The 21,170-nt window shown below is 45.1% G+C and overlaps 1 protein-coding gene and 2 long non-coding RNA genes across 4 annotated transcripts in view; 2 read left to right on the plus strand and 1 right to left on the minus strand.

The window, feature by feature from the left end:
* Positions 1-462: 462 nt before the first annotated feature.
* PHOX2B (paired like homeobox 2B) lies at positions 463-5,100 on the minus strand. Its single transcript, XM_055246268.1, has 3 exons — positions 4,745-5,100; positions 3,721-3,908; positions 463-2,701 (listed from the first exon to the last, which is right to left on the minus strand). Exons 1-3 carry the CDS (start codon positions 4,983-4,985, stop codon positions 2,186-2,188), a joined length of 945 nt encoding a protein of 314 aa, XP_055102243.1. The 5' UTR covers positions 4,986-5,100; the 3' UTR covers positions 463-2,185.
* LOC134732805 (uncharacterized) overlaps positions 4,724-21,170 on the plus strand; it is a 47,541-nt gene continuing 31,094 nt past the window's right edge. Inside the window, exon 1 of the long non-coding RNA XR_010116352.1 lies at positions 4,724-4,961. This is a non-coding gene — a long non-coding RNA (uncharacterized lncRNA). The remainder of the gene's footprint in view (positions 4,962-21,170) is intronic.
* Positions 9,737-13,645, plus strand: LOC129464506 (uncharacterized). Of its 2 annotated transcripts, none has more exons than XR_008651619.1 (3): positions 9,737-9,857; positions 12,040-12,172; positions 13,326-13,645. It is a non-coding gene; the product is annotated as an uncharacterized lncRNA (long non-coding RNA). The 2 variants fall into 2 exon arrangements; XR_008651618.1 differs by having other exon boundaries at positions 12,040-12,156.

Here is a 21,170-nt window from a genome sequence, read left to right on the forward strand (position 1 = left end):
TGTCCTGGGGTGTCAGCAGTCTGCAGGGTTTGGGGGAGCTGGACAGCCCGGACCTTGCCGGGTATCATTGGTCCTGAAGGCACCTGCATGCAGAATCCACACTGTCGTTTTAAGTCCACCTCAAAGACCTGAATTCAAATTCTGCTTTGGCTGCCACTTAGTCCACATATCCACATCCAGATGTGAACACTTTTATCAATGCCCTGGTGTGCTTCTGGGGGACAGAAAAGCATGGACAAGAAGCCTCGTTGCTCTCTCAAGCACTAAATTTTTTATTTGGCTGAATTTGGCTGCACGGGTTTAGATGTCCCAACCCACCTGGATTTCCAGAGCCAAGTGAGGTTCTTGCTATTTTTTAGCACAATTTCCTTTATCTTCCCTTATCCTTTTAAAATAAAACTTAAAAAAAAAACCAATGACCAACCAAAAAAAATGAATCAAGAAAAAGAAGAGTTCAATTGCTAGACTTGCTTTTTGTTTTTATTATCAACAATCAAGTTAATGGTACACTCTTGGAAAACTATATGCACATGTAGAAATATTTCCCTTTTAAATAGAAGCATTCATTATAACACATATAAATAAATTCAAAAATCTGAAACATAACTTATGACAATTATGTTCACAAACATAGTCCAACAGGGAAAAAAAAGAAATCAGACAGACATGCACCTGATAACAAAAATATATACCATTGTCTGAACTGTGGCCTCTCTAAACACAAAAGATTGAACCCGTGAGAACCTTATTACACCATAAAGACACGCCATAGGGACTACAAGAAGAGAAAAACATTATACGGTCACGTAGAGGAGACGGTCTGTACTGATATTAACACGATACAATTGAGTCACAGAACACAGTTGTAGAAAGACACCGAAAAAGTTAAAGCCTCAACATTCAACTAATATCTAGAGTTTGTGCCTTTTAAAATAAAAACAACAAAAAAAAAATCAAAACAGAGATGTCTAAACTGCGCGAAGAATGGAACCCTCAATATACAGTCCATCCACCATACAGGATGTGAGTCCAGTTCGGATCATTCCAACAGAAATGCAAACCGAGACACCTCTGCAAACGTGTGTGTGTGCCTTTTCCTTGCTCGGTAGATTTCTCTGCAGCCAGTTATGCGGACTGCAATTGACTCCAATCCAAAGTAGTGCCAAAAAGTTCAGTAAAAGCTGGTGGAAGAAGAAAATGCCGACGGGGTAGGCGGGAGAGAGGGGAAAAAAAGAATTGCGAAACATGAGACACATTTTGCAGAGTTTGTAGATGAAAAGGCATCTCATGGATAGAGCATCTTTCAGGGCCGAACGGCTGCAAAGATTCGGGGTTGAGAGTTGCAACTGTGTGGGGTTCCGATGCGCTAATGGCGGGATGGTGTTCAGCGAGGTGGGACAGGCAACGGGGCGCGAGAAAGTCACTCCGGCCGCCGGGAGAGTCTGAGCAAGTCGTCGCGGCACTGACCCGAACCCAAGGACACGATAGGAAGGGGGGCTGGAAAGGCTTCCCTACTCTTCCCTGAAGAAGAGCCCCAAGAGAATCGTGCTGTTAGGAGGGAGCGGATTTAGGGGTTCACAAGATGGAGCCTTAAGCTCCAGCTGCAGCTTCTCCCCTAGCCCCTCCTTTAATTTGTCTTTTTTTTCCTTATGTTTTTAAACCTTTCTGGGTTGTTGGCTTTTTGTTTTTTAATGGTTTCTGCCTTCCAACTTTTTTGTTTTTATTTTTATTTTTTTGTCTTTTTTTTTTTCTAAACAAGTCATTGAGTTGGTTGCGGCCCCCCATCTCTTCCTGTCACCTGCTTGGGCCACAGACACACATTCCCAGAGACAGACACAAACTGACACGCAGACACAGCCCCCTGAGAGTGCCCCCGCGTCCAGGCGGCGCTGCTCACAACCCCCGATCAGCAGGAGGAGCCCTGGCCCCGCTGCGCGGCCCCAGGCAGGTGCGAAGCCAGGGAAGTTTGTTTTTGTTTTGTTTGGGGGTTGAGGAAGGGGGTAGGAGTGGGGTTGAAATGGGGGCGACGCCGTTTTCCCTTTATTCTTAGCGCGATTACTTTAGGCCCTCGATGAAAAAGCCATGGCAGCAGCGACGACAATAGCCTTGGGCCTACCCGCTCGCCCACTCGCCCGCCCGGGCCCTGGCTCGCCCGCTGTCGCCGCCGCCGCCGCAGGATCCCAGATCAGAACATACTGCTCTTCACTAAGGCGGCTTTGGCACCGTTGGGTCTTTGGAGCGAAGATAGGACGCTGGCGAAGGGACCCCCAAGCGAATCCGGGATGGAGGTGATGGGGCCGGGGCCGGGAGCCCAGCCTTGTCCAGGGCCCCCAGCCGCAGCCAGGCCTCCAGCTGCCGCCGCTGCCGCAGCCGCCGCCGCTGCCGCCGCGGCCGCCGCCGCTGCTGCTGCGCCGCCCTTGCCGGGTTCGCCTCCCGGGCCCCCGGGCCCCGCCGCCCCCGGAGCTCCAGCCGGGCTGGGCCCGCCGCCGCCGCCGCCATTCGCCCCGCAGCTGGGGGTGGGGTTCGGGTTGGGACCTGGGCCCCCAGTGCTGTCCGGGTCAGTGCTCTTGGCCTCTTTGCTCTCGTCGTCCCTGGAAGAGTCAGACTTTTTGCCCGAGGAGCCGTTCTTGGCCGCGGCCGCTGCGGCTGCCGCTGCTCGCTCCTGCTTGCGAAACTTGGCGCGGCGGTTCTGGAACCACACCTGGCCCAAGATGGAAGGAGAGACGGTGAAGCAGGGGGAGAAAGACGCAAATGGGAAAGAAAGCACCGGTTAGGGTGGCCCACGTTCTACTTCCGCTTGTTTTAACACCCTCCTCCCCATGCGCTGTGATCACCCCCGCGCGCACCCGGTCCACCAAGTCTACCGCTTCTTATTGCTGTGCACCTTCGGAGAAACTTTTTTAGGGGGAGTGAGCACGCCAGGGACATGAAGCCTTGAGGCAGAGTTTAAGAAGCCGCAGGTCCCAGAAAGACCCGAAAAGGGAAGGCCTTATTTTGATGGGCCTCTGTTCAATCGGCTTCTTGAGCAAGCCCCGAGCTCGCCATTCACCCCTAAGCCTAAGTTCTAAAGTTAAACTCTAATTGGTAGAAGGAAAAGGGATCCTCTGGGTTTGCTCCGCTGCCCATCCCCGGCCTTTGGGCCTGGAAGAGCGTGCAATGGTGCGCACCGCTTCTCGGTCGGGGGCTCACCCAGAGAGGCGCTGTGGCCAACTCGTGAGCGCACCTGTGTCTAACGGGTTAGAGTAAGTCATGGTTCTTGACCTTCATGAAGTCACAGACCCTTTGCAAATCTGATGCAAGTCAGTTTCCGGAAAATGAACCTATATGCCATGGGGCCAGGTTAAAAGCACTTGAGTTAGGAGGCATTTTTGGAGGGGGTGGGGGAAGGAAAAACTTATAATACGGGAGCAAAGTCTGCACACCTTCCACCACAGGCACTTCCTGTCCCCGAAATTGCCGCGCTCATCCACGTCCCAAGGCCCCCCATGTCTCTGCTCGGTTGGGAAACACTTCGCAACCGTAAATAAAATGCCAAGAGCGTGCGCTCTAAGCCTTTCTCGAATGCACAGCCACACCAAATCCAGTATTTCTGATCGGCCATGGCGCCCTAGGTCCTTCTCACTCGAGGCTCCAGGACTTCGAATTTCATTAGCCGCCCCTCACCCCCACACCTCCCCGGACCAGTGCGGCGGAGCGGGGTCGGTTTCCAGGCGCGCGTACCTGGACTCGCGCCTCTGTGAGGTCGATCTTCAGGGCCAGCTCCTCCCGAGTGTAGATGTCGGGGTAGTGAGTCTCCGCGAAGACCCTCTCCAGCTCTTTGAGCTGCGCACTGGTGAAAGTGGTGCGGATGCGCCGCTGCTTGCGCTTCTCGTTGAGGCCGCCGTGGTCCGTGAAGAGTTTGTAAGGAACTAGATAGAGTATGACAGAAGAGACAGAAAGTGAGCAAATTAGCCGGCAGCTCGCCGGCCGTGGAGCTAGAACGTGCGGACTCCAAGGTCAGGTCATCCGGCAGCCGCTACCTACACCAGCGCCAGAGAGTTGCAGAGAGAAGCTGCGGGAAGAAACCGAGCAAATTTGTTATCTACGGAAACCTGGGCTCAAACTTCGGGCTTGGCTGAGTCCTTTCTGGCACAAGCGCCTTTGGGTGGATTGAAACAGCGCGATGTGACGGACTTGGGATAGTGCTTTCAGCAGGAAAAAACCAGACAGGAAAAAAATCCAAAAACATCAGTCGGAATATCAGGGAGCCAGGAAGAAGTTACCAAACAGTCCCACTTTGGGAACTTTTCAATTCTCAGAAAGTTGACCCGGCTCAAAAGTTGGGGGAAGGAGCTGCAAAAAAATAATAATAAATTAAAGAAATAATCATAAAAATGACCAGCCAAAGAGGTGTGAGCCGCTGTCGGTTCTTAAAAAAAGAGACACTGCCAGTAATGAGCTTTACTCTTTGTTATTTAATTATTTTCTAAGCTTTACGTCTCATCGCAAAGTAAATAAATTATGCCTATCATTTTGGCAGCTTAAGATAATTTTGTTGGCGGTTCGGGTGTGACTAGGATAGTGTAACCCTGTAAGTGAATTACCCCTCCCTGCAATCGCTTCTAACGTGATAAATTCTTTCATTTGTGTAAGCAAATTTCGTTTGGTAAATACTAAACACATTTCCATTTTCAAATGCAATCAAGGCTTCCTATATACGGGCGGAAAGGCGGCTTCCTCCGCTGAGAAAGCTGAAGGTCCTTACCTGCGGCGTACGGACTGCTCTGGTGGTCCCTGAGGGTGCCCAGGCTGCAGGATCCCGGCGTGAGGGACGGGCAGCCGGACGTGGCCCCAAAAGTGGTCCTTATCGGGTTATACTGGAAGCCACTGGCCTGGCTGCAGGAACTGAAGTCAGCATAGGCTGAAGCCAGGCTCGAGGTGTCCATCCCAGCCATACAGGACTCGTAGGCAGAGGAATTGAGGTAAGAATATTCCATTTTATACATTGAAAAGGTTCTGGATGGCTCAGCCAAGTGGAAAAATGAAATAAAAGATGGATATGGAGAAGGTGGCTGGAGTGGGGAGATGTGCACAGCTCAACGCCTGCCTCCAAACTGGCCTCCTTACTACCAGCAGAGCCTAGTTTTATGAAAAAGCCTCCTATGAGATGCCTTGTCTGAGGTCTCTAGAGCATATAGTCCTCATAATAAACTTGGCTCTTTCCACTTGGACAATAGCAAAGCGGTTGGTCTTATTGCTGGCGCTTTTTACATGACAATAACTCATCCGTCTATTGGGCTGGCACTGGGGAACTGAGCTGTCCAACCTCCCTATCATTGATTCCTGCATCTCTAATTAGAATTTAATACCACACCATTACGCACCGAGCCCCTGATCCTCCCTTCTAACCAGCTCCCTGCCCTTTAATTCAATCACACTACTTGGAAATAATGAAAGTTGGGTGACGATTCTCCCTTATCCAATTTCCCCGAGCTTTTAAGCCTTTTTAACTGATCATATACCTTAGGCATAAATAGAGATAGTGTGTGTGTTTCCCCCTTCTTCGTCCTCTTCTTTTTTTCCCCCTCGGTTAGGGAGAAGAAACCTTGATGTCATAGAAAACCTGTTTTGTAAGAGTGTTACACGCTCAATTTAACAACAAGCCTACCCCCCGAAGTGCATGAAATGTTATAAAGGACTGGGACATTGGCAAGACTCAGGCGCCCTGTAACATAGAGTAAGTGGGCCAAGGGGTTTATGTGAACGATAAGCGGATTTCTTTAAAAATACACCTGGTAGAGGGGGTTAAAAAAAGAGAGAGAGAGAGAGAGAGAAAGCATCTTATAAATTGCATTTCTCCTTGCAGCTAAATGTGCTTTCAAGAGACTCAGGGTATACAGCCACTTAAAAATAATAATAAAAAAATCTGAGGAAAGCTTTTGAATGTAAGACATCTGGATCTTCAACCGTTGTGTTCTTTGCGCTCAGTTCTGTCTGCTTGCATTAGCTCAAGGCTTGCATTTGGTTGGTCTGGAGTTTCAGTGAGGTTGTTCATTTTAATTACGCCATAACTGGCAAGCGAGCATGCAGTGTACCCAAATGTGTCTCCTCTTTCATCTCTTTCGGGCGCTCTCCCTCTTTCTCGCCTCTATTTTTTTTCAGGTGCCCACAATCCTCCACAGACCCGGGGATTGTGTCTGTTTGCCTTTTAGGTTTGCGTACTGTAGTGAGCGAAATTCGTGCCATGTAAATGCCCAGGCAAGGGCTCCAGGTCGGGCACCTTTCTTGTCGGATTCCTCAGGCTTTTGGGTGCTGGCAGCAAGGCACAGACAAAGAAGCGAGCAGTGATTTGTGGACCTTGGTGGCCCCATGATTTAAGCGGAGGGTAATTTTCATTTGGTTCGTTAGGCCCTAGCAGAATAAGGGAAACTATTTCATTAAATCCTTCCTCTCGGTGGACAAGAGGGGGAAAGCTTAGTTGAATCGCCGTGTGGTGTAAACAAACCCTGGATATTTTATATGAATTAAATGTGTAGATAATTAGTTTTATTGCATTCATTACCCCCTTTATGTGCTCTGTAACAAGTCAGTAATTAAAGTAACAAACTCATAAAGTCTTTATAGGGGCATTTAGGCGTTCAGTGTTTGCCAAACTAAGTGGTTTAATTCGATGCTAGTGCCGGGGAGTGGATGGGCGCCCGCTCTCCCCTGCCACCGTGTTTTATTGCGCGCTAAACTGCCGCAGACGCAGTAATGGATTAAACAGGAACAGCGGTCCCCCGGCCTTGTGCTTCTCTGCAGGGTGAGTTTCAGGCTCGTTTCAGGTGGTTGCAAATCCTCGGGGCGTGAGGAAGCGCTAAAGTCGGGAGTGCAGGGAGCCGGACCTACCGAGGATCCTGGTGATAGTTTTATGTGGAGGACTGATAGTTTTATTGCAGTTGTATGTTGTACAATGCGTATTTGATAAAGAAGGGCCCTTGGTGACCAGTGTGCACTTTTTTGTGCACGGGGGTGAAATGAAAATAAATGTGTACAAGGTTTTACTGCGGCGGGAAACAAATTGCAACGCTCTAAATGGTTTTTCTTTATGGTCACCAGACAAGAGGAGAAAAGGGATGCAAACATCTGTCTTCAGTCCCCTAAACCTAAAGGCCAGCAAAGACGGATGCGAATCCAAGTGCTATTACAGCGGAGATTTGTCTTTATTTATCCTGCTCTCATGAATATGAATTTGCATTTGGGCCGGGAGGTGGCTGTATCCCTTTGGACTCCACACATGGAATTTCCCCCACGCTCATCCCCCTCCCCAACCACTTAAGGGAGGTGGGGGATAGGTTGTCAAGCACAAGGCTGAGATCGTCCAAGTTTCTTCGTTTCCTCGGATTTCGGGTTGGGGGATGTGCTTGCTGGTTTTCTGAACGCAACTCTGCCGCCGAGGCCTGCACGCGGGAGATGTGGATGTAGGGAGCACAGGTCGGGGTGTCCACCGCCAGCCCGCTCCTCTGCTGTAGGGTTTGAGCCCGTTTCCCTGAAGAAGAGAGTGACCAGGCGTGGCCAGGAGGTGATGCGTTTCGGCGCCAAGGCCTATTTTTGACAGTAAACGGGTTCACACCCCGCTTGGCACTAGAGCCTTAGTGCACCCGGGGTGTGTCTCCGCGTGGTGCTGAGCGCGCGCTCCGCTCCGGAAGCTACGTCCGGGTTCCACGCCACCGCTGTGCGCCCGGGGCTTGATCCCTACGCCCAAGTCGAGTGCAGGGCAATTTCTCCGTGAGTCCTAGTTTGCTGACAGTTCCCAGGCCCCGTTAGCTTTTGGGGAGGAGGCGAGACTAGGACCTCAAAAGTGCTGGGAGCTCGGAGTAGAGGGGTTCGTGTTGCCAGTTTCTGAGGATGGCTCTTAGTTGAAGATGTGGAATTTGGAAACTTAGATGGTGCACAGAGGCACTTCCTGGGCGAAAGGGAGTGTTGGGATGGGGAGTTCAGTGGGCCACTCAGGGGACCTGGATGCTGACGGGGCGTCAGAGGGTGTCAAAGGGAGAAGCTGAGGGATCTGGGCGAGGTCTCAGCCGAGGGGCGCTGGCAAGGGAAATGCTTGGCCGGGGAGGGTACCCGGGGGCGGTCAAGGGGCAGGCCCGGGGCTCGGTCCCTCCTGGTCCTGGGGTCCCTTCCCGCCCCGCGGTTCCGGACCCTCTCGCCAGCCCTCTCTGGGCGCCCCCTGCTGCCGGCCGCCCCGGGTCGGGGTGCCGTGAGCCTTCTCGCCTTTGTACCAGGAGACCTTTCAGCGCCGGGCCCACACGGTCGGATGAGCAAATGCGCTTGACTTCATTTTCCCCTTTGCAGACCTTGTAGGTTTATTTTGTTCAGTGTCACCATCCCTCCCCCACCACCCCTGGCCTATCGTCCCTCTGCCCGCCTTTTGTGGCCCGGGGTCCTGCTTCTGCTTGGAGATGAAAGGCGTGCGGGGCTGGGCCAGGCCAGAGCCCCAGCCCCAGCGCCCTGTTTTGTTCCAGTTGTGCTTTCTACACGCGAGCTCTCCCCTAAAAGTTGTACTAAATGGTTAATTTAATTATTCCAACTATAGACCAACTGCTTCAGCAGCCTCCACCACGCGTCTGGGAGGAAAAAAGAAACCATCTATAAGAAATAATCTAATAAAAGTGAAGTGTAGAAAAACCCCTCCTGATTTTCAACCGGCACAAATAGAATTAAGCTTCAGCATCCTTTCCCCAAACAGACCTTTTGTCCAGATCACAACTTCAGCCAACCAGCAATGTGTACAGTGCCTGCTATTTATTTTAATAGAAGCGGGTGGGTAACAGGATGGATTGATAGATAAATGACCACATGGATAGATGGATGAGTTGGATCCATCTGCCTCTGCCTTCCCTTTCTTAGTATGCGTACACGGTTGACTTTTTCCCCCTGCCGATTTTCTGAATCAATAATGGAAAAACAATGTTATGTGATAAAAGGAGGGGAAAAGGCCATTTAAAGCACCAAAAAGGAAGAGATTACCAGCATATATACTATCAGGAAAAAAAAAATGTTTACATGCTACTCAATACCAACTGAAAAAGGTTGAAAGTTTAAAAGAAACTTTTCTTTCCTTTTCTTCACCATTCATAGGAGGGTTTCTTTTTCTTCTTTTTTTTTCCTTGAAAGTCAGAAAGAATGTTAGAAGACAAGGAAACAAAACAGCAAACAAAATGCCATTGTATTGTAGTAGCGATTCATGGGAAAATGCTTGTCAGCCTCCTAATGCCTCACTCCTAGGAGGCTGTTTTGAGGCTGTTTTACCGCAGGCGAAGCACAATAACATGGGAATGAATAAAATATTAAATACCAGTGAGAGTTTCAGAGGAATTTTCTTTTTGATTGCTTTATTTGATGCTGCATCCAAATTATCCCAGCACAGCTAGCCCACTGTCTGGCATACTCAACTCAGAACCAACATTTCTCTCAACCGAGAATGAATAGACAAGATTTGTCCTTGGGTTTCTCCAAAAAGATTTCTGCAGACAGTAGTCTTTCCCACTCACCTGCACTTAGAAAATAACCTAGACAGAATTTACTGGGACACCATTTCCCCAGAACAGAAAGCATACCAGTCACAGCAGCCCCACATTTGATGACCCACTACATTTTCCTAGCATTTTAGAATTTCCACCACATTTTCCATTTGCCTAGCAACCATGATACACGTTTCATAATAGAAACTCTTTGAGGTTCTGGTAACTAACCTCCTGGCACTGTGAGACTAACAATTATTAACTGATTGACAATAGCGTATACAAAGCAATTAACACAGTGCTTGGCACATGGAAAGAATCCAGTGACTGTTAGCCACCAGTATTATGATGATGGCAATGATGATGATGTTAGTAAGTCTCCTTGAATTGTATATTAAACACTTGACTTTGAGATTTAGATGGTGCATAGACACAGCATTTTTCATATTGCATGTTTATAATACATGTGGAAGAGGGTAGGCTAAATCAAAAAGCAGGCTCTAGGATACCAAATGGGAGAAAAGAAAGCAACCAGGCAGAAAATTTTATATTTTAGGAATTTACTGGAAGGTGTATTTGTATTAGATAGGTTAATTATGTTTTGTCTTATAATATTATATACAGTATTTATGCATAATTAATATGGTGCTTTATCTTGTATGTAATGTTAGTATGTTCAGGGTGATCACACTTTGAAAGGCATTTGCCCTGGGTTAGCTGTGTGGGTTTGGGTTGAACTTTTATGGCTAACTCATAGATGATGTTTCTGTATCTGGGTTAACTTTGAAGGTACCCCATGTGTATGCGTTATATAGGTGATGGTGTACAGATCTCCAAAATCCATTCTTTTAAGAACTTTTAAGGACATTTCAAAGCCTCACTCCACTCCTCCCCTCCCCTTCTCTTCACTCCCACAATGCTATAATTAGCAGAAGGGGCTGCCTGTTACCTTTTTGCTGGAGTTTGGCTAATAGTAGTAACATCTGCTGGGCTGGTGGGGGACAGACATGGGGCATCTGATGTAAAAGTGACACAGATGTAAAAGTGACATCTGCTTGTAACAAAGGGGAACCAAAATTAAATTAGCCAGGAAGCCCTCTCTGTCTAAACCCAGGAAAAAAAAAAAAACCTATTTGAAGAAGGAGGAAAAAAAGTAATCATGGGCCCTGACCAATCTTGCAGGGTGCAGAAGAGAACTTGCAGAGAGGATTATGATTTTTTTGAGCCAGCAGCTCCCAAAATAACTGGAGGAGCAGCATCCTAAGGTATCAATGTCCTAAGATCTTGAAGGCATCTTCTTACACTCCAAAGAAAATGGTCAGACAAGATTATCTTTCTTAGCCAAGCAATGACCTGAGCTGTGTGAGTATAGTATGGGCTGAGAAATCATTTTCAGGTTGAAGACAAGAAGAAAGTAAGGGCAAAGCCTTCAGAGTTAATAATATCTCAGTATATTTTTGGGTAAGTTTGGGCAGAAACAGATTTTCATTTAACAGCTATATCCAAACTCCTACTTCCAACTACTATAGATGAACCACTTTTCATCAGGCTCATACATGTGCTTAGGACACTGCATTTGGAAATTAAAACTGCCATGGTGCCTAAAATTGGGCTCAATTGTGGCACAGGGGTGGGGGTGGGGTGGAGGTGAGATATGCTAACATCCTGCTGACCATTGTTGTAGGAAATCACAAGTGTTACAAAGGAGCATCTCTCTCTCTCTCTCTCTCTTTCTTATAATGATTTCCTAAATTTCTCTAAGTGGAACACATTATGACAGCTTTATATAAATGAATTTCACTATGATAAGAGAAGCCACTGGACAAGAATTCCCTCAACCTCTTATGTTTCAATCTAGAAATCGATCAACTTCTGCACTCACTCATTTTCCATTGCTCCTGCTACTTGGAGGAGGAAAGCCTAGTCTCATCTAAGGCCAATCCCTCTATCATACTTTGGAGTTTGATCTCTTCCACTAGCTCAAGGATCCTACCCAATTCTTCCTCTCTCATCGATCTTCAAACTTTCATCTGCCCGTCTGGACATATCCTGTTGTTTTCTAAACATGCTCAAGCCACACTCATACAAATTACCAACCAACTCATTATCCTTCCTTGGCCACAACCCACCACCACCACTTACCTCTCATCTGCCCTTTACAGTCAAACATCTTGAAGGAGCTATCTCTTCTCTCTATCATTATTTCTTTACTTCTCAATCACTCCATAGCTTCTTGTAATATGGCTTCCACTACCCTCATGCAAATTAAATATTTTTCAGTAAGGTTATCAGATCCACTGGGGGTTTTCCAGGCCTCTACTTACTTGAATATGTAAATCATAGGGTTGTTTTACAAACGTTTCTGTTTCTCTTCACTTCTAGGCATATAGTGTGATTTCACTTCCCTGCCCCCTAGAAGTTAGATATGGCCATGTGACTTACTTTGAGCAATGAAAATTGAATGGAAGTGTTAAAGTGTGACTTCCAGGTGGAGGCTTTGAGAGCTAGCATCCAAGTCTCCACCCTCCCTCTTTTGCTCTCTTCTATGCTCCAGATGGTGGCTGCTTTGTTAGCCTGAGTTCCAGAGTGAGGACACCATGAAGTAAAGATCTCAGCCGACACACAATGGACATATATTTCCTTAGAGTCTCAGGGAAGGCTTCTGGAAGAGGTGACATCTATACTGGGTATTAAGCAGTGAGTGGCAGTGAGCAAATGGTGATGAAGTGGAAAAGAAGTTTCCCAGTATGTTAGCGGCAGTCAAAGACTCCAAAACCAGAGAGAGCATAGAGTGTTTGAGAATTTCTAAGTAGTTCAGTTTAGCTTTTGGTTAGAGCAGAATTGATAGGGGCTGGAACACACCAAGAGGTGTGTGATGAAATACAAGATAAAAGCAATAGGTCTGGAATCAGACCCTACAGGATTATGGATGCAAGGTCATGTGATTTGGGGAGGAGGGCGTGATGGAAAAGGGAAGCCAAGAGATAAATTAGAAGGCTGTGGCACAATGCTAGTCAAGGAATAATAGATTTTTCAGCCAGAGAATAGCAGTATAGGATAAAGAGAAGTAAAGGGGTGCAAGAGATGTTAGAGAAGTAGAGTCTTAGCACAGGTAGAACCTACAGTCCTGCACAGTGCCGGGATTTCAGGGGACCCAGGAAGATACCTCAAAGCAAAAACCCTTTCTCACATTTTCTGGCAAGACCTTCACTTCAGTAACGGGTTTAGTGATCCTCAATAACATATTTCTCTGGGTTTGGCAGCACTTGATGATATTATCCATTCATTCATTCACTCATTCAACCCATATTTATTAATTACCTACTATGTGCTAGAAATCTGTACTTTAGAGTAGAAGTGGTTTAGATAGTGTCTTGAAAGCTAATTTTTGAGGTGAAGCAAACCCAAGAACCGCAGGCGTCTGAGAGGAAGGGGAGCCGCTGGTCTTGAAAGTGGGGACACCACAAGAAAGTTTGGGTGCTGACCTTGCAGGGTCTAGAACTCACACTGGATGGACTGGCCATTGGACCTGCCGCTGCTCAAGCTGGGGAAAGACCCTAATTTCTTCAGGGATCAGAATAAAAATTTTGTGAAATTCTTTTCAGTCCTAACATTCTGTTCATTTATTTGGTGGAGAGGGGGTTGTCTGGGAACCTTCTCTACATATATTCTTAGTGAAAGAAAGGACATAAGGGACAGTGTGTATAGTGGGAAATCAAAGCAGTATTTTGAGATTCATAAAGAGGGATCCATGAAGAACAAGAGAGAGAAGAATGATTGTCTTCTGTTCCTCCATCCTTTCCATGATGGTCTTAGGATTTTGTGTGTTATCCCCGCCAGGTGTATTTTCAAGTGAAGATACCGAGAGCCCAGTATCACAGAGGAAGAAAGTACTGATGGTGACACAGCAGGTATTTTAGAAGTGGCGGCAGCTATTTTAGACAGCGCTTTCCTATGTTGTTCCTGTCACACCACAAAGATGCCCATTTTTTCCACCCACAAGAAAGCTGCCTTGGTCCTGGTACTCAAGGGCTCTATGTTGCCTCCATCATATCCAGAATTAATTCCACTAACACGTTCTTGCATTCTTCGTCGGCACAGCGAGGGAGCTAACTGAAAGGCATGTCGGCAACACTGGAATCATTCATTGTCTTAAACGACTCAGCCTTGAAATACATATAAAAATGAGTGAGAATTCAAAAACTTTAAAAATATTTCTTTTTCTGGGCTTTCAAAAGACCTTACTGGTGCTGCTGTTTGTTTGTCTCATTTTGTTTTCTTTAGGAGGTTTGTGGGGTTTGCCAGTAAGGTGCTGCAGCATCATGCATTTTAATGTGTATTTCAGCTGATTCAGAATTTAGGACAAATGCAATCCAGTACTCAGGGACAGGCACCACATGTCCTAGACCTTAGGAGCCAGAAGACAATAAAATGCTCACAGTGATGCATATTTGTAGTATTTCCCCTGTTAGATACAATGGATAATATTTCTTTTCTTCTAAAACACACACTTCTTCTCTCTCTCTCTTTTTCTCTCTCCCTCTCTCTCTCCCTCTCCCTCTCCGTCTCCCTCTCCCTCTCCCTCTGTCTCCCCTCTCTGTTTCTCTCTCTGATTTGTTTACTCTGGTAAGTTAAACTGCGGTCTAGAGAACTCTAAGGCTAAGGGTTCTAATCACAAATACTGCCAACTCCCTTGCTTATTCATAAATCTTTATCATTGAAATTGGGCTTGAGGAAGAGAAGGAGGAAAAGAGATTTCTAAGAAGAGCCAGGGAGGCTGCTAGGAAGGAAGTAGAACATAACAATGAACAAAACAGCACAGTGAGTCACACAAGAGACTGCAGAGCAGAGGCCAATGGCTTTAACCCAAACCCCAGGGAAACCTCTTGAATGAACAGTGTTAACTGCTGAGAGGTGAGCTGCCAAGCTCTTCAACAACCCCAGGGTGGGGCCAGACTGTGCCCTTGCAGAGACAGAGCTGAGGACAGATTGGACTTCTTGGCCTTGGCTTGGCCAGGCCCACATTCTTGGGGCAAATTTCTTTTTTAGCAGCTATTGGGCAGCGATCTTCCTCCTACCTGCTGAAAACCCCCTAAGAGTGACTGCTGTTGCCCCCTGGTCTCTGCACATGGAGATGGGGCAGCAAAGCCCCTCCAAGGGGAGGTCAATGGTTGCTGATGAGAGGTGGTCAGGCCAGAACAGGCTGCACCCGACAAAGGGAGAAAACTGTGATGTGGTCCCAAGCTGGCCATGTGTACCCTCTTCCTATTTCATTCACTACTTCCTTTTTTTATTTTAAAATAATAAATATCCATTATGGAAATTGTTATAGCATGTGTGAGGAAAGGAGAATAAAATAAAAGAGTTAATTTAACTTTCTCATTTAATTTTTCAGTCTTTTTTCCATGCATACATTTTTTTTAAAAATGAGAAACATTCTCTATGAACTGTTTTGTTCATGTTTCTCACTTTTAGAAAAATTTTAATTTTTTTAATTTAAAAACATCAACCTTTCTCCCTTAAATTATATGTTATAAACATCTCCCCATATCATAAAATATCCTGACATGTCATCTTTTTGGCTAGATGATATTCCACTGCAAGGTAAACCATAGTTTATTTAGGCAACCCTGGGGTTTTTTTTTTTGATATTTAAGTTGCTTCTAATTTTTTAAATATATTTAAAGTGCTGTCTTGGACATTCTTTTAGCTAAATCTCTGTGCACATCCATATGCTTAGGATCAATTTTTTTTTTTTACTTGTTAGTGATTTGAAGCTCAAGGATTAATTCCTAAAAATGGAATTCCTTGGTCACAAAGTACACTTAAAAAGGCTTTGGAGTTATAAAATTGCCTTCCAGGAAAGTGATACCAGTTTATACTTGTAGAGCAGAATATGACACTGTCCGCATTCCTATACTCACCAACATTGCATAGTTCCATCAAAAAAGCTTAGCCCATTCTATTTCTACTGTGCTATTGTAAAAGAGCAAGAATTCTGAAGAAAGGGGAGAGGGTGCCAAAAGAAAATAGTGATGCTATGACAAAGAGGGAAAGCAGGAATAGGTAATTTTTAAGAATAACAGAGATCTAGAAAAATAGAGAAAAATGCCCAGTCCAGCTTTATTATTTATTTATTTATTTATTTATTTGAGATGGAGTTTTCCTCTTGTCACCCAGGCTGGAGTGCAATGGCTCAATCTTGGCTCAGTGCAACCTCCGCCTCCGGGGTTCAAGCGATTCTCCTGCCTCAGCCTCCTGAGTGGCCGAGACTACAGGTGCACACCACCACACCCAGCTAATTTTTGTATTTTTAGTAGAGACAGGGTTTCACCATGTTTGGTCAGGCTGGTCTTGAACTCCTGACCTCAGGTGATCCACCCAACTCAGCCTCCCAAAGTGCTGGGATTGCAGGTGTGAGCCACCACGCCTGGCCCAGTCCAGCTTTATTTAAAAAATAAAAATCTAATAATGACAAAGGATCCTTTTGTGTATGTTTAGAGCCAGATGATAAAAGGAATTGTATTTTTTTCAATGTTGATAAATGACAAAGAAAATTGAATAAAACTCTTATTTAAATTTTTTTTTTTTTTGTCAGTGGCATGATTACGGCTCACTGCAGCCTTCATCTTCTGGGCTCAAGCGATCTTCCCACCTCAGCCTCCCAAGTAGCCGAGACTACAGGTGCATGCCACCATGCCTGGCTATTTTTATAATTTTTGTATAAAATTTGTATAATTTTTTGTAGAGGCAGAGTCTCGCTATGATACCCAGGCTCGTCTCGAACTCCTGGCCTCAAGGAATCTTCCTACCTTAGTCTCCCAAAGTGTTGGGATTACAGGTGGAGTGAGCCACTATGCCCGGCCCAAAACCCTTATTTTAATCTTGTCCTTTCTGTCAAGGAGAATGTGATTCAGAATGGAAATGACTAGTGTGAACACTGGTGACAGAGACCAGGTCCTTATGTGCACAGAGTGATTGGGAAGGGTCCAACTACTCTAATGAGTTCTGCAAGAACCCTGTCCTGGAGGACCAAGAGAACTGGTCATTGTGATGGCCACATGACTGTGATTTGTGTGGTATCATGGAGAATCAAGCAGGAAAGAAAAAACTGCTCTTTTGGCAAATGCTTAAATTTTCAGAAAGGGAAAGTGTGTTCTGAAACAGGTCTGTAAGTTCAATAACAATTTTAGGTAAAATTTTAGATTGGATTAAAAGATAATCATGGGACATTTTACATGTTCAAAGAAGAGAGAACAATATAAGGAAGCAAGAACCTCTTCCTCAGACAGAACAATAATTGATTCATAACTGTCCTTGTTCCACCCCTCATCCCAACCTCCACTGCCTCCCTACTAGGTAGTTTTGAGGCAAATCTAAGATATCATATCATTTCCTCTGAAATTATATTTAATATTTCAGTATTATCTCTAAAAGATAAGGACTTTTTTCTTAAAATACACAATCCCAGTACTATTATGATACCAACAGGATTAATAATAATTTCTTAATATCCTCAAATATCTGATGTTCAGATTCCCCTGATAATCTCACAAACATTTGTTTTAGTTGGTTTACTTGAATCAGAATCCAAGCCTGGTCCACGCTTGCACTTGATTTTTGTGGCTCTTAAGTCTTTTTTCATCTATAGGTTCCTCTCCCGCCCCCTTTTTTCTTCCTCCTTGCAATTTATTTAGAAGAAGCAGGTCAGGCCAGGCGCTGTGATGGTTCACGCCTGTAATCCCAGCACTTTCGGAGGCTGAGGTGGGCGGAATCACCTGAGATCAGGAGTTCGAGACCAGCTTGGCCAACAGGGAGAAACCCCCATCTCTAGTAAAAATACAAAAATTAGCTGGGCATGGTGGCGCACGCCCGTAATCCCAGCTACTCTGGAGGCTGAGGCAGGAGAATCACTTGAACCCAGGAGGCGGAGTTTGCAGTGAGCTGAGATTGTACCACTGGACTCCAGACTGGGTGACAGAGCAAGACTCTGTCAAAAAAAAAAGAAGGAAGAAACGAAGGAAGGAAGGAAGGGAGGGAGGGAGGGAGGGAGGGAGGGAGGGAGGGAGGAAGGAAGGAAGGAAGGAAGGAAGGAAGGAAGGAAGGAAGGAAAGAGAAAGAAAGAGAGAGAAAAGAGAAAAGAATGAGAGAGAAAGGCAGGAAGGAAGCAGGTCATATGCACTTAGGATTTCCCACAGTCGCCTCCCCATGGAGTTGTTTCACTCTAAATCCTATTATTGCTGTAAACTGCTAGTTGAATCTACAGTCCTGATAGCGCCATGTGCAGGTTTTTAGCAAGGATACCACGTAGGTGGTGCTGTGTACTTCCTCCTGCACCATACCAGGAGGCTAGTTGTCTCTCCTTTTAGGATGTAAGGTCTGATCTGTGGGGTTTAGGTGTTGTCAGCTGGAACCATCCATTGTAAAGTTCCTCATCAGCTTTTTACCTAAGGATTTTAGGAGCCATGGATCATCATGGCTTAGACTACATTACTTCATTCATTTAGTGGGTGTAAAATGGTGATATTCTAATTATATCACTCTTTGTTAATTTATTAGTTAGAATGCTTCTATAAAGAAAATAGTTCCTTTTTCAATTATTGGGTCCCTAAAGTATGGTTAGTATGGTAAGATATGAAAAGGCAGGATAAATGTTGAATTCTTACCTTTTATTTACCATTATTATGAACTCATGTGTTTAGACATATTTTATGTATTTTCTTTCATTGCAGTAATTATTCTAATTATTAATCAAATTATCCAAGCTTTGACAATGGAAACCTCTTCAGTTTGACTTCTCAGTATTTGACAACCCCTAATCATCTTCGATAGTTTCTTTATCTTTGATAGCTTCCTTGCTTTTGATAGCTTCCTCACTGACTGGCATGCCAAGATGTTCTAGGCTCATCTTTTACACTTTATGCCTGGACCTGGCATCAGCCATTTTGCCAAGACCCCTGGTTCCTTTTCTAGGGAACTGGTACTTAGGGAGCACATTGTGCTTGCTAGATTGGATTTGGGAATGAGTGATTTATGAGTATTTTCGAAAGGAAGTGACTGTTAGTAGGCACCAGGATCTAGTTGAATTAAAGTCATCAAACATCTATTAAATAATACATGGCTCATTCTTAGTGAGGGAGAGGAGAATAAGCATAAACAAACAGCTGGGACATGATGCTATGTATAAAGAGCTTTGGGGAAATGAACCAGGCATGAAATAATTATGTCTGGAGTCAAGGACTAAAGCTTCACTGAGGAGGTGACATCTGAGCAACAGAAATAGTCAAGTAGACAGGTGGAATGGAAAAAGATTCTGGGCAGAGAAAAGAATATGAGCACAGTCTCAGAATCATCAAAGTGCATGGTGTGTTTGAGGAAGAGTCAGATTTGCTTCATTTTCTTTGACAGGGTTAGTGAATTTCGAGAGCAGCTGAATGCAGGAGACATAATGTATCTGGACTTTAGCAAAGCATTTGTCCAGGCCTATCATGATATCATTGTGGACAAGATGGAGAAATATGGACTAAACAATAGTACCATTAGATGAATTAACAACAGTTAGGTGAATAAATGAACCCAAAGAATGCCGATTAGTAAATTGATGTTAGCATAGAAGATGGTCTCGGCCGGGCGCGGTGGCTCACGCCTGTAATCCCAGCACTTTGGGAGGCCGAGGCGGGCGGATCACGAGGTCAGGAGATCGAGACCATCCTGGCTAACACGGTGAAACCCCGTCTCTACTAAAAATACAAAAAATTAGCCGGGCGAGGTGGCAGGCGCCTGTAGTCCCAGCTACGCGGCAGGCTGAGGCAGGAGAATGGCATGAACCCCGGGGGGTGGAGCCTGCAGTGAGCCGAGATTGCGCCACTGCACTCCAGCCTGGGTGAAAGAGCGAGACTCCGTCTCAAAAAAAAAAAAAAAAAGAAGATGGTCTCTAGTGGAGTGGCACAGGGTTCTGTCTAGTACAACATCTTAATCAATGATTTAGATTAAAATATGGAACAAATACTTAACGAATCTGCAGATTATATGAAACTAAGTGGGACAATGAATAGTTTTAGTGACAAAGTCTGGATTCAAAAAGATATTGGCAAGTTGGACCTCTTGAGAAAATTTCTAGGGATGATATAAATTTCCATAGCTGAGTAAAAAACTAAGCAAACAAACAAGCACTCACAGACACACACAAAAATACTAGAAGCATAGTTGGTAAAGCATACATGAAAAGGAGTTTCGATCTGTATAATTCTCTACGCACATTAGAACCATGAACACTTTTACACTACTGGTGGGAGTGTAAATTAGTTCAAGCATTGTGGAAAGCCGTGTGATGATTCCTCAAAGACCTGGAATCAGAACTACCATTCAACCCAGCAATCCCATTACATGGTATATACCCAAAGGAATATAAATTATGCTATCATAAAGACACATGCACACATATGTTCATTGCAGCACCTTTCACAATAGCAAAGACATGGAATCAACCCAAATGCCCATCGATCATAGACTGGATAAAGAAAATGTGGTACATGTACACTATGGAATACTATTCAGCTATAAAAAAGGATGAGATCATGTCCTTTGCAGGGACATGGATTCCTCAAAGCCATTATCCTTGCCAAAATAACGCAGGAATAGAAAACCAAATACTGCATGTTCTCACTTATAAGTGGGAGCTAAATAATGAGAACTTATGGACACATAAAGGGCAACAACAGACACTGCGACCTACTGGAGAGTGAAGAGTGAGAGGAGGGAGAGGATCAGGAAAAATAACTACTGAGTATTACCCTTAATACCTGGGTAACAAAATAATCTGTACAACAAACCCTCAGGACATGGGTTACCTATATAACAAACCTGCACATATACCCCTGAACTTAAAATAAAAGTTAAAGAAAAAGAAGTGCATAGAACACGATGGGGATGTTGATCAACAGTGCACTGCTCTGATCCCTCTCGAAGAATACTTTGAAACAGCAGTTGACAAACTAGTTTAGAGGAGAGTGGTCTGACATGTAGGGGAATTTTAAAAGCTACATTAAAGAGTCAAACAGGGACTATAAAGCTGCAATAGCTATCAAGCTGCCATGTAAAAAGGAAATCAAAGCCTTTTGCAATATCACCCTAAGGCAATATAAAGGTACAACTAGGAAATCATTGGGTAGAAGCCAGCCAGCAGGAAACAGATTTCTGCTCTATAGAATTTTCTAATAGTCAGAGCCTCCTGGAGGTGGGGCAGGCCGCTCCACAGATCAAACCTGCCATCATCAAGACAGAGACGACTAGTAGGCAGGTTGAGGAAAAGAGCCAAGCACATTAAGCAAGAATTAAGGTCTCTTCTGTATCAGAGAGTCCATGATCCTGTCCTCCTCTTAGCAGCCTCTTTTTCAGGCTTGCAGATGCTCACGCTACTCACTTGGGTCTTAGGGCCCACCCTGAAAAGCTCCCCGTTCACACAATGCCCCATGCTTTGGTTCTTTCTTTTCATCCTCCTCTTATGCACCACTGTCGAAGTTGTCATATGCACTAAGAATCAGGAGAGCTGGATTTTAATTTCAGTTCTTCTGATGCTAATTCCAGCACCTCGGGTGTGGTAGATTTAAGATGGCCACACATTTTTTGATGTTTCTCCCACTGAGAGATGGAATCTAACTTCTCTTTCCTAGAATTTGGCCTGGT

Source organism: Symphalangus syndactylus, chromosome 16 (assembly GCF_028878055.3).
Source record: "Symphalangus syndactylus isolate Jambi chromosome 16, NHGRI_mSymSyn1-v2.1_pri, whole genome shotgun sequence".
Classification (NCBI taxonomy): Eukaryota; Metazoa; Chordata; class Mammalia; order Primates; family Hylobatidae; genus Symphalangus; species Symphalangus syndactylus.

Coding starts and splice junctions, on each gene's coding strand:
- PHOX2B (XM_055246268.1), bottom strand. CDS start 4,985: ATGTATAAAATGGAATATTCTTACCTCAATTCCTCTGCCTACGAGTCC. Junction 3,909..4,744: donor GAGCAGTCCGTACGCCGCAG/GTAAGGACCTTC, acceptor TACTCTATCTAG/TTCCTTACAAACTCTTCACG. Junction 2,702..3,720: donor TCACAGAGGCGCGAGTCCAG/GTACGCGCGCCT, acceptor ATCTTGGGCCAG/GTGTGGTTCCAGAACCGCCG.